The sequence below is a fragment of the Phalaenopsis equestris genome, unplaced genomic scaffold (assembly GCF_001263595.1).
Source record: "Phalaenopsis equestris unplaced genomic scaffold, ASM126359v1 Scaffold000050, whole genome shotgun sequence".
In the NCBI taxonomy this organism is placed as follows: Eukaryota; Viridiplantae; Streptophyta; class Magnoliopsida; order Asparagales; family Orchidaceae; genus Phalaenopsis; species Phalaenopsis equestris.
Window position 1 is genome coordinate 73,490 of NW_018164492.1, and position 13,708 is coordinate 87,197.

Genomic DNA, 13,708 nt, shown 5'->3' on the forward strand with positions numbered 1-13,708 from the left:
TTGAACACAAGTAACAACTCTAGTATACATATCTTTAATGACTTGAATATAAGTCATATCAACACCTTTCTTCTCAAGAATTCTCCAAAGGATATCTCTTGGAACCTTATCGTAAGCTTTTTTTAAATCAATAAAAACCGAAATATAATTTGGAAAATTATGAGGATAATCTTAGTAGGTTTCCTTTGGCCAGACAAGTCTATGAAAAATATTATGATCTTTCGAATTGTTTTGTACATTTCTATATTTAATCAAATATATAAACCTTGTGATAATTTATGTAAATTATACACTTATTGAAATTTGACAAAATCAGTTCCACATTGTGCATAAAAATCATATTTACTTACTGTAAAAGTTAAAAATTATTTAGCTTAATTTAAGCACTAAAATTAACTTTTAAAGTAACTTTGTATTTTTGTACAAAAATAATTATCATAAATTAAATAAGCTTAGAAAAATCATGAAAAATAGTTTTATAATCTACTCCACTCGTCAGACATCTTTTTAGTTTTTAAAATAATATTAAAGAGTTTAGTAAGCCAAGAAACTCTTAATTCTCCCAAATTTTTCATACTTCAATTGTAATATCATCAAGTACTACCGATTTTTCACCATTGATTTTCTTTAAAGCCTCCACACTTATAATATTAAAAAAATTTAGTATCAACAACAATCTTAAGGGTTATAATTATGACTACAATTTTATTAATTTTTACAACATTATGTTTCAAACTCTTATCTGTAATTACACCAACATCATTTCTAATGTGACTAATACCAGAATACCAAAATTTAAAACCTAAACTATCACTTTTACATTTAAACCAATTTTTATAACATAATTTCTTATATTTTATTTTTTCTTGCACATTGTTCCACCACCAACTTTTTTATTTATAAAAACTTTTTTTTTGATTTTCCAAGCACATCTTTTGCTACTTGTTTAATAGTGTTTGTTACTTTATCCCACATAACATTTGCTTCTTCGTGAATGTCCTAAATTTTGAAATATTGAATTTTACTCAAAAAAATAATTTTATTTATATATTTTAACTTTTTCCATCTAATTCTACGATGATGAGTCGTAGTATTATTTATTTTACAACTCTTAAACTTAAAATGTAGAACTAATAAATGATGTTGGGTACTTAAATTTTCACTTGGAATGACTTTACAATCTCTACAGCGACGATCTCTTTTTCTCATAAGAAAATAATCAATTTGTGTTTTATTAGATCCACTCTTATAAGTAATAAGATGCTCATCTCTTTTGTTGAATAAAGTATTAGTAATAACAAAATCATACGCTAAAGCAACATCTAAAATAGTTATACCTTCTTCATTAGTTACTCCAAAACCGTAGTCACCATGAGAATTTCTGAAGTCTTCTACCACTCTACCGACTTGTCCATTTAAATCTCCTCCAATAAAAATTCTTTCTTCAAGAGGTATCAATTGCATCAAGTCTTCTAAGTCATTCCAAAATTTATCTTTAAACCCTATATCTAAAACTACTTGATGAGCATAAGCACTTATAATATTAAAAATCTTAGTATCAATGATAATCTTAAGGACTATAATTCTATCTCCAACTTTATGAATTTTTACAACATTATCTTTCAAACTCTTATCTATAATTACACCTACACCATTTCTAGTGCGACTCTTACCAGAATATTAAAGTTTAAAATCTAAATTATCAATCTCCTTAGTCTTTTTTTCAACCCACTTAGTTTTTTGAATACATAAGGTATTAATTTAAGGAATACATAAGGTATTAATTTTCCTATGAATCATAATATCAATTAATTCTATTAATTTATCATTGAGAGTACCTATATTTCAAGATCCTATCCTAATATTAGTTTCATTAGTTTCATGTCTCACCACCATCTTATAAAAATTTTCTTTCAATCTAAGCGATATTTTTTTATCACACAATAGGCTTGAAGCATTCCTCCACTTTGACTAACCAACTTGAATTCTACTAATAACATCGTCATCTATATCATCATCACTTTGAACAATAGACCCGAGATATCTAAAGTGTTCAGACCTTTTAATAATTTGATCAACCTTAGTTACAACTCTATCATTAGAGATACTACTACTAAAATTACATTCCATGTATTCAATTTTAGTTCTACTCAAACGAAGGCCTTTAGGCGAAGTCCTTTAGGCTCCAATGAAGACCTCCATAATTCAAGTTTTTCCTGTGTTTTTTCTTTAATCTTATCCATGAGAAGGATATCATCAGTGAAAAACATACATGAAGTTACATCCTCTTGTAATTGTCCAGTAAGAGCATCCATAACTAAAGCAAAAAGACATGGGCTTAAAGCCGGTCTCTAATGTAATCCAACTAAAATAGGAAAATATTTGGTCAATCCTCCTGTTCGAACACAAGTAACAACTTTCACAAGTAACAACTTTTCGAACACAAGTAACAACTTTAGTATACATATCTTTAATATAAGTCATATCAACACCTTTCTTCTCTAGAATTCTCCAAAGGATATCTCTTGGAACCTTATCGTACGCATTTTCTAAATTAATAAATTCATATGTAGATCGTCCTTATTCTCTTTGAACTTCTCCATCAAACCTCTCAATAAATATATAGCTTTCATAGTAAACCCCCTGGGCATAAATCCAAATTGATTATGAGAAATCTTTGTAATATGTCTTAACCTATGTTCAATTATCCTCTCCAATAATTTTAAAGTATGACACATCAACTTAATTCCTCAATTTTTTTCCTAGTTTTCTAAACTTTTACATTTAAATTTTTATATTTTTATCTTTTCTTAAATATTATTTTTTCACCGTCAATTATTTTTATTTATATAAACTTTTTCTTTTGGTTCTCCAAATTCTTTTGGCTCTCCAAATATATCTTTTGTCACTTATTTAATAGTGTTTGTTACTTTATCCACATAGAATTTGTTTCTTCATGAACATCCCAAATCTTGAAATCTTGAAGTTTACTCATAAAAATAAATTTATGTCTTTTAAGTGCCCCTATTTAATTCTACGATAATGATTACTTGTATTCTTTATTTTACAACTCGTTATCTTAAAATCTAAAATTAATATTTGATGTTGAGTATTTAAATTTCTTATTTGGAATTACCTTACGATCTTTACATTTTCGACGATCTCTTTTTCTCATAGGAAAATAATCAATTTGTGTTTTATTAGATTTATTCTTATAAGTAATAATATGCTCGTCTTTTTTTTTTTTAATAAAGTTTTAGCAATAACAAAATCATATGATAAAGCAAAATCTATTATGACAACCTTTTTCATTGATCACTCCAAAAATCGTAGCCATAATGAATATTTCTAAAATCTTCTGTCACTCTACTGACATGTCCATTAAAACTACTTTAATAAAATTTTTTCTTCAAGAAGTATCATTTGCATTAAGTAGTTTATTCCAAAATTTTTCTTTAGAACCTATATTTAAACCTGCTTGAGGAGCATAAACACTTATAATATTAAAAATCTTAGTATCAATAATAATCTTAAGGGCTATAATTTTATCTCCAATTTTATTAATTCTTACAATATTATTTTTCAAACTCTTATCTATAATTACACCTATACCATTTCTAGTGCAACTCTTACCCGAATACCAAAGTTTAAAACCAAAGTTATAAATCTCCTTAGTCTTTTCTCCTACTCATTTAGTTTCTTGAATACATAATACATTTATCTTTATTTGAATCATAATATCAACTAATTCCATTAATTAATCTGTGATAGTGCCTATATTCTAAAATCCTATTTTAATATTAGTTTTTTAGACTAGCTTCTTTACTCGCATTTGTCCATAATGTGAGAACTCTTATTTATTTGACACTACACTCGGGCGTCGTTGTAGCTGTTGTTGCACACTTTTCACTATATTCAAATCATACAATGTGTCACTTTTAGGAAACACCCTAGCATTTACACAATGATCAAAATGATTTATGTCATGATTTTTCGATAAATTTTATGATGGCTGTCGACTACCTAACTCAACCCTCTACTTTTCACATCCGCGGCTTGGGAACCGACAATGGCAGTGTTTTATTCCTAAGGTGCTAAGGCCAAGCTACTTAGGGTCTCAGAAAATCATTTTACTTCTAGCTTAAATTGACTAAATTTTAGTCATAGTGTGGACAAGATGGCTAAAGAATTATGGGAATACTTGAAACACGTCTACAATCAAAATAACATTGCAAGATTCTTTCAATTGGAAGTTAATATGAGTAATTATAGTTAAGACAATTTCTCAATTGAGCAATATTATTTAGGTTTTTTAAATTTATGGAGTGAATATTTTGACATTATTTATGCTAAGATATGAAAGGAGAACCTAGCTAGTCTTTAGGCTATTCATGAAGTGAGTCGTTGCGATCTATTTTTTATGAAACTTAGACCTAAATTTGAAACTACTGGTTAGGATGCTCAATAAAGATCTGGCTCTTTGTTTGGATGTATGTTTCGGTGAATTACTATGTTAAGAACAAAGATTGACGACACAAGCCACTATCGGTGCAACTGGTGGATCATCAGAAATAATCAATGTTGCATATGTTGGTCAAACCCGAGGAAAGGAAAGAAGGCAGTGTTACAACTGCAAACAATTTGGTCATATTGCTCGTCATTGTAGTAAGAAATTCTGCAATTATTGTAAGAAACACAGACATATTATTAAGGAGTGTTCTGCACAACCATAAAATTGTAAACCACAAGCCCTTCATGCTGAGGTATCCCACTCTCGCAATCCTGCTTCGACATCCACAGTTGCCGACAAAAATCAATATGTTCTCACCAAAAATGGTTCAACAGATGATTCTCTTTACCTTTACTGCACTTGGCCTTCAAGGAAAATGTAAGACTATTACTTCTATAGCTTTCTTTTGGTTTGTTGATTCTGGCGCCACAAATCATATGACTCACATATCTGATTTATTACATAATCAATGCTTTTATACTTGTACTCAACGTATTCATGTTGCAGATGTAAATAATATTCCGATTACGACAGTTAGTGATATTAGCTCAACTTTTCAACATGTCTTGGTTTCTCCTAAATTATCTACAAACTTACTTTCTGTTGGTCAATTATCTACAAACTTACTTTTTATTGGTCAAGTGGTGGATAATAATTGTGACATACACTTTTCTCATGATAATTGTAATGTGCAAGATCAGGTGTCAGGGAAAGTGATAGCGAATGGGCCTAAAGTGAACAGGTTATTTTCATTTCAACTTTCTATCCCCCAAACTTTGGCATTAGCTTTTGCAGTTATTGAAAATAAAACTGGTATCTGGCATAGAAGATTAGGGCATCCAAACAATGTTATTTTGAATCATTTATTACAAAGTGATGTTTTTGGTCATACAGATAAAAGCTTACTAGTGGATTGTTCTTCCTGCAAACTGGACAAAAGTAAGAAATTGTCTTTTCCTATTTTGGACAGTCGTGCCAATAATTTTTTTGACATTATTCATAGTGATGTTTGGGGAATTACATCGGTTATTTCACTTACTCAATATAAATATTTTGTGATATTTATTGACTATTATAACCGATTCATATGGATCTATTTTTTACATTCCAAAGCAGAAGTGTTTACCGTGTTTCAAACCTTTGTGACCTATATTGACACTCATGTTTTCACTTGTATCAAACCTTTGTGACCTACATTGACACTCAGGTTTTCACTTGTATTAATACCTTATGGACCGACAATGGTGGTAAATACTTGTCTCATGAGTTTCAAACATTTCTTCATAGCAAGGGCATTGTCTGACAACGTTTATGTCCTTACACACCCTAGCAAAATGGAGTTGCAGAACGGAAAAATCGTCATTTGCTGGATGTGGTATGCACATTGCTGTTAGAATCTTCTGTTCCAACTAAATTTTGGGCAGATGCTTTCTCTATTGCAGTCTATCTGATTAATTGCTTGTCATCTCAACAATTGAAGTTTGATTCTGCCCATTATCTAATTTTTTGTAAACATCCTAATTATCATATGCTATGCACTTCGAATGTGTGTGGTTTGTTCATTTACTTGCCCGTGAACGACATAAGTTAAGGGCGCAGTCTGTTCGATGTGCCTTTATAGATTACAGTCCTATTCATAAATATCGTGTTATGATTTGATTAATAATCGATAACGTATTTTTCGGGATTTGATTTTCTCTAAATATGAATATGATTTTCAGCATCATCTTTCGACATCTGATACTGTTAAAATTCCTCAATTTGAAGATTGTTCTTTTGATAAACGATTTAAGCCTGACTTTGTTTACACGCGACGTCTAGCCCCTTCATCTCCAGTCGCCTGCTCCTGAAAATGTTCCAATGATTCTTCGGCGATCAACTCGGCACATTCGTCCTCCGAATAAATATGTTTATTTAGTAATTTTAACTAATAATATTGTTCCTACATCTTATTCTCAGGTTGCTAAACTGAATTATTGGATAAAAGCCATGCAAGGGGAACTTCAGGCACTTTAAGACAATCACACTTGGGATATTGTTTCATGTCCTGCAGGTGTTAAACCCATTGACTGTAAACGAGTTTATTCTCTTAAACTCCGATCTGATGGCTCCCTTGACAGATATGAGACAAGATTGGTAGCTCTGGAAATTGATAGGAATATGAGATTGATTATGAAGAAACCTTTGCACCTTCGGCTAAAATGACAAATGTCCGACTTATTCTATCTATTGTTGCATCTAACAGGTGGTCCTTACGACAAATGAATGTTAAGAATGCTTTTTTGTAAGGGGACCTCAAAGAAGATATCTATATAACTCCTCCTCCAGGCTTGTTATCTACACCCTTATAAGATGTTTGTAAGTTCAAACAATCTCTATACGGTTTGAAACAAGCTCCACGAACCTGGATTGAAAAGTTTCGTAATACTCTTTTTAGCTTCTCTTTTATTCAAAGTCATTATGATTCTTCATTATTTCTTTGCAAAACTGACAAGAGAATTGTGATATTATTAGTCTATGTTTATGATATTTTCATCATAGGATCTGATACTTAATTGATGTCTCAATTACAGAAGCGTCTTTAGGGTTCTTTTCATATGAAGGATTTGGAATCTTTATCTTATTTCTTAGGTCTTGAGGTTCACTCTTCTTCCATGGGTATTTTTTTTCACCAGAATAACTATACTAAGGAACTCATGGCTTTGACTGGGCTTCAAGAGGGTTGTCCTCTTGATACTCCTTTGGAAGTGAATTTTAAGTGTCAAACGGAATGATGGTGACTTCCTCTCTGATCTATCTCTGTATCGACAACCTGTTAGGATTCTCAATTATCTAACCATCACATGTCCTAATATTGCATTTGTTGTGCAACAAGTTAGTCAATTTATGCAGACACCAACACATATTTAGTTAGCTGTAGTTCGACTTATTGTTAGGTATTTGAAATGTAATTTTCATCGTCACTTGTTCTTTCAGTAGAGTCTCCTATTCACTTAACAACCTATAATGATGTTGATTGGGCTGGTTGTTCTGATACACGTCGTTATATTAATGGCTGGTGTTTGTCTCTTGGCAACTCTTTAATTTCTTGAAAGAGTAAGAAACAAAATCGAGTGTTTAAGCCATCTACTGAGTCTGAATATCGCGCTTTGTTCTCGGATTGTTCTGAGATAACTTGGCTTCGGGATTTGTTGGCTGAGCTTGGTTTTCCTCAAATTGAATCTACTTCTCTTTATGCAGATAATATTAGTGCTATCCAAATTACTGCTAATCCTGTCTTTCATGAGCGCACGAAACACATTAAAGTGGACTGCCATTCTAGTCGTGAAGCCTATGATAATGATGTTATTTCTCTTTCTTATATCTCGTATGATCTTCAAACAACCGACATATTTACTATGAACCTCTCTTGGAAGAGTCATCATTTCTTTGTTGACAAATTGATGCTTCTTGATTAGCCAACATCAATTTGAGGGGGTATCAATTAGGAGTAAATGAAATCGGACAGAGTTAAGAGTTTCCTTCTTTGCATTGCTGCATTAAATTTCTTATTTTAATTGCACAGATCTTTTCCCTTTAGCTGAATATTTAGATTATGAATATATATTATTAAGCTAACTAAATATATTGTACACTTTATTATGTACCTAAAATAGATTGTACAGACTATTATTTATTAGAATGAAAGTAAAGGAAAAATTCATTCAACCCATTTACTCAAAACATTGACATTTTTTCTCATGAATTCCTTGCAAGCCAATCTGGCACGATATTGCCTTTCTGTATTTATGAACACAGCTAGCTGCTAATTTTAGAATAAGTTTTTTTAGTAGTTCTGAATTAATAGAAGGATGTCTATTCTCCAATTTTGTTCCAAGGTAAAGTGCCCTTTAAAAACATTGCGTCTGCTTCTGTGACAATTGGAGAAATGGCATTTTGAAAACAAAGTTCCAAATCTTGACAAACAGCCATGACCATGGAAAGGATAATTAAACCCAAATATTTGAAGAAGAAATTAAGGCATTACCTTGATGGCTATGAAAATACGACGAGCAACATCTCGTGGGTTTCCCTTAAAAGAACAATCCAAAATTTGCGGTTGTTTGTTTGCAAAAAATTGGAATTGGAATTCCTAAGTATTTATATACCATGTAAAATTAAAGATGTATTTGTAATACTTTGTCGTTGTTTGATTGTTTGTAAAAAGAATTTTAGCAGTTTACTTCTTTGTATTTATTTGTTTGCAAAGTATTTCTAATAATTGTAGTGTTGATGAGCGGCAATTGGCAATAGATGATAGTGGCGGCGAGGGTGACGACTGATGAGTTGCGGCTAGTGACAGCTGTTGGCGGTTGATTGTAGACCGCGGCAGGCTAAGCTTTACATTTTTAATGCATTTTAAAATTCATTGGAAATGTAATTAGCCAAAAATTCTAATTACCTCAAAATTTTAAATTGTATCAGTTTTTCTTCGAACCAACCACCTGAAAATACAAAACCTCTACATTTGATTTAGTTTACGCTATAAATTCTTGCACCCAAATGGCTCCTTAATCAAACAAAACCAAAATAATGCTCAAGTCACCTTACAATCTCATTAGAATTTGCACTCTTACAAGATCTAATAAAACCAAATGAGGCTACTAATTGATCTCCTTAGAAATTCTTCTACAAAATTAAACTATCTTTAGATGATAATAATATATGTCTATTCACCCTTTGAATGATGTTATGCCAAGTAAACTTAACCTTCTTATGTTTAGCCTCAATTATTTTCTAGGATTGTTTCTGTTAAATTCAGGATTTTCCTGTTAAATATCTTTTTTTATTATTTCTGCTTATTGGCTTTTTTTTTTCTCAGATGCTTACAGCCTACTATAACCACTTTTGATCCTTTGGGTTTGAACCCTGAGACATCTTCAAGTTTAGGTGACGCATGGGATAGTTTTCTGCAATTATTTACGCAAACTTTTGAAAGTACATCTAATACAAAGAAAGAGTTATCATCAAATAGAGGAGTAGCAGGTTTGTTGAGAACTTATAAATTTATTTGAAGTATGTGTTTGCTTACTGTATTTGGAATGCTAGAAAAATTTCGATTAATGGAATTACATGAGCAAATTTTAGTATATGCTTTAGCCAGATAATATATTGTACTGTCTTTGAACATATGAAATATTGTTATATTGAGTATACTATCAATGATGATTTTATTCAAGAATCAATTATGTTTATCTTGAAGTGACAACTCCTAATTAATCTGATTATATTTTTTCTCTAGTTATTTTATTTTTTAAACCATAAAAATTAATTAGCTAACGAATGCTAATAAAATGTTGATTTAAGACAGAATATGCATATGGGGTTAACATGAACACCCAAATCATGAGAACAAGGATGTGCAGGCCTTGTGTCTGTCCCAACCTGACCTGGTTCAATTTTCCCGGTCAAGGGAGGGTCGGTCACCTAGGGCTCCTATTTACTTGCTTTAATTAGAATTAGTTTCGCTTATACTGATTTAAATATAAATAGGTTCTTTAGAGATTGTAGGAAAGTTTTGTTTTTTTTTATGTTATTGGAGATTTTCTTCTTATTTTTCTTCTTTTGACTATTGTATTATATGTTCTTTCAGGTGTTGTGACTGTAACTTAATTGAGAATAAGTGATGGATCCTTCTTGATGTTTCAATCCCTTTTGATTGTCGCCGGTGCCTTTACTAGCTGCTTATTTTATCTAAAAGAGCAGTTGTCCTCACTTCCTATTTCTCCTTTTCAAGACTAGTCTCTCCCTAATTTTTGCTCTTTATTATTATTATCCTAAAACCTCCTCATCTCTCTCCTTGATCCTTATACACTGCAGGAATCCTAAATTGGTGTCAGAAGCTAGCAAAACGTAAAATAAGAACTGAATTTGGAAGTTAATTGGAAGTTATTCCTTTCTAATTTTGTCAGTTAAGTAAGGCTCCATTTAATGAGTCAACACAAAACTTTCAAAATATTTGAAATGTCATGAAAGTTTTATTCATGAAAGTTAATCATGAAACGTTAACATAAAATGTCAAATAGGCTCTAGTTTATTAAAAGTCTTGGTTGATTGAAGATGATATGGAGAGGAGGAAATGAGGATATAATGCAAGATTATTATATGTGCTTCTTGAATATTAGAATGAGAAGAGAGGTGTAGAAATGGGAAATTTTATAATTGATATTTTTTTTCTTGTTCTATATTAAAAAACAAAAAAGAAGTTGGACTAGGAAAAAACCAAAATGAGGATTTTTGCAAATTGAGAGTTTTTTAGAAGATGATTTAGTTGGACTAGACCATTTTTAATTTCTTTCTTATATAAAATGTCAACATATCTTATTTTTTTCTCCTACCATGGTGGGCAGGTTTTTTGCCATTTTTTTGGTAGCTTGATTGCAAATGTAGAATTTTAGGGATTTTATTCATTTGACAATTTAGCTTTTTAACCAGCTTTTTAACTGCATTCTTTCACAAATACCAAGTGCTATTGTCCTATATTTTGATTCAATATTGCTTCTAGAGACTATAAGGTGTTTCTTCTCTAAAATTAGGTTTCTCCATATTTAAGTATTATAGCCAAAGGTGGATCTTTAATATGATGTTCCTCTGTGAAAATTTTTATTTATTTGTTAAAAGACTTGTTTGTATAGCTGGCCTTTCCTTGGTGCCATTTTGATGTATTTTAGAATGCTGTTAGCATCTTTCATATAATTTTTTATAGGGTTGTTCATGCATTGGCCTACATACTAACTTTAATCCTAAATTAGGAGATGCAAGAGAGAGGTAGATGATTTATCCCACTGCATTGATATCTATGTTTATTGATGAGTGTGTTGTTTTTGGTTATTTGATTTTCTTTGTTTAATTTATTTAAGTTTCTACATTTTATTATTCATTTTCATTTCTTGAAGTTAATTATATATCCATTGGGAAATAGCAATACCTTTTTTTTGTGCCCTTCCATAACAAGAAGTCATTTTAGATTTGCCAACTTTATTTACTTTAAATTCTTTTTTCAGAAATTGTTTTAATCTGTCTAATTCTTCTTTAAAATCACCTTTAAATATATTATTGCCTACACATAAGTGGGATAGTTAATACTACTTTCTCTGGGTGAGAGCTTGATAAAGATAGTGTGATTGGCTTGACACTTAGTATACCCACACTTGTCAAATTGGGCACGAGGGGGTTTTTTGATGCTGTATGATGCTTTTTTGAGTTTGCATAACTTATTGATGTTTCTCTGTTTTTTTAATCTAGGTGGGATCTCCATGTTACTCTGGTTCTTTGTTAAGAAAAAAAAAAAAATCTTACTATCAAGTTGATGTAGAAGATACAATAAATATCAAAGAAAGTAAAACTCAACCTGTGTTAAGTTTGACAATGAGAGAGAAAATTTCTTGATGGTCAATTATATGATTGGGTGCTTTTCTTTGCAACTAGTAGGGCTTTAAATTTATCCATGCCCGCATCTGATGTATATTTGACTGCAAAAATCCATTTGCATCCGATAGATTTTATTGGTGGAAGTTCAATAGCTTCTTATGCACCAATCTTTCCTAAGGTCTAGTTGTCATTAATTTTATCTTTTGTACACTCATTCGAGAGCTTCATAACCTTATTTGGAATCTGTATTTTTTCAAGATAAGTGTCAAAAGCATGAACTTTAAGTGAATGTCTTCATAAGACATGAAATTATAGATTAGGTATTTTAACCTTACCCCATTTCTTAAGTCAATATGGTAGTGAGTATCATAACTTACGGATTTCTTCTCTCTTATTTATACTTCCTTGGTTCATAAAATAGATTTGGGTTCTTGTGCATGCTGAGATATGTTGTAGCTTCCCTTTTTGATTTTTCTTCCAACCACTTAGCATGACATGAAGCTCATTCTATATAGATTGGGCGAATTAACAAGGCGAAAATGGTGTTTTTATTTTTGGTGTGGCTTCCGCAAGTTGGATGTACTAAGAAGATGGTAAGGAAGTTTTAGATTTATTGAGATTTTAGTAAGTTGAATGACGTGCTGTGAGGAATGTTCACTGTCCATGGATTTAATGAAAGAGTATGGTTCATAATCAAATAACTCCCACCTTTAAATTTATTGTTCTTATACTTTCTGCCTCTAAATTGGGTTTGGCGCTGTAAGGTTGGTGTTCAAGGAAGATTACGTACAGGAAATTGTAATTCCACTAGTGATTGAGCAATTTCATTGAAAGAAAATGAATAAAAAAGAAATAGGTTTGAAAATTTGAGAAATAATTTTTTGTAATTATTTGGCCAAGGATTGGCCCTATTTATATAATTTTTTTTCAATGGTAAAAACAAGGAGAAATAAACCACACCTAAATGAGAAAGGAAGAGAAATATTATATAAGAAATTACATTAAAAATTATTAAATCAGCCAAGAAATCGTGCCCCCCATTGATCCTTGCCAAGTCATCAATCCATGGCAGCGATTCGTGGATCCAACCATTAATGGACACCTGCTGCTGTTCTCTTAATTTCATAGCTGTCTTATCTACCCGGGAGCTTGCCATCAAAGATTTCTACCATTAGGGCGGCCCTCCACTTCATCTGCTAAGAATGAATGCCAGTTAGCATGCCTTCAGCACTCTTTCTCAAGTGGATTTGTAAATATCTGACAAACTAAGGGACCATTTGGGATCACTTTTTGTGACGGACAAAATTAGAGAAAGTTGTCTTAGATCATTTGGCAGATTAAACGTCGACTATCTTATGATCTGATTAAGAGAGTAGATGTTTTAGATTCGACTCATGTTAAGAAAGGCAGAGGTAGACCTAGGAAGACTTGGGCTTATTGTATAAAAAATGATCTTAATTTATTAGAACTAAATGAAAATATGCACTAAATACGGAAAAAATATTACATCAGTACTACGCACGTAGAAATACCGTGCGCAACCAATAAAATCACGCCACGCGCAATAGGAGAAAAAAAACGGCGCAGTAACACGGAGAATATTCCCTCCCGTGTTATTCATGTGTTATTGCGTGTTATTCATGTGTTATTGCGTGTTATTCATGTGTTATTGCGTGTTATTCATGTGTTATTGCGTGTTATTCATGTGTTATTGCGTGTTATTCATGTGTTATTGCGTGTTATTCATGTGTTATTGATGTGTTATCGTGTTATTATAACACCAAGAAT

General features: G+C 31.4%; 1 protein-coding gene across 1 annotated transcript in view; it reads left to right on the plus strand.

Annotated features, from left to right (window-relative positions):
- LOC110019123 (preprotein translocase subunit SCY1, chloroplastic) overlaps positions 1–13,708 on the plus strand; it is a 41,535-nt gene that overhangs the window by 3,702 nt on the left and 24,125 nt on the right. The window contains exon 2 of the mRNA XM_020716697.1: positions 9,372–9,535. Within this exon, the coding sequence (XP_020572356.1) occupies positions 9,372–9,535 (164 nt within the window). The remainder of the gene's footprint in view (positions 1–9,371; positions 9,536–13,708) is intronic.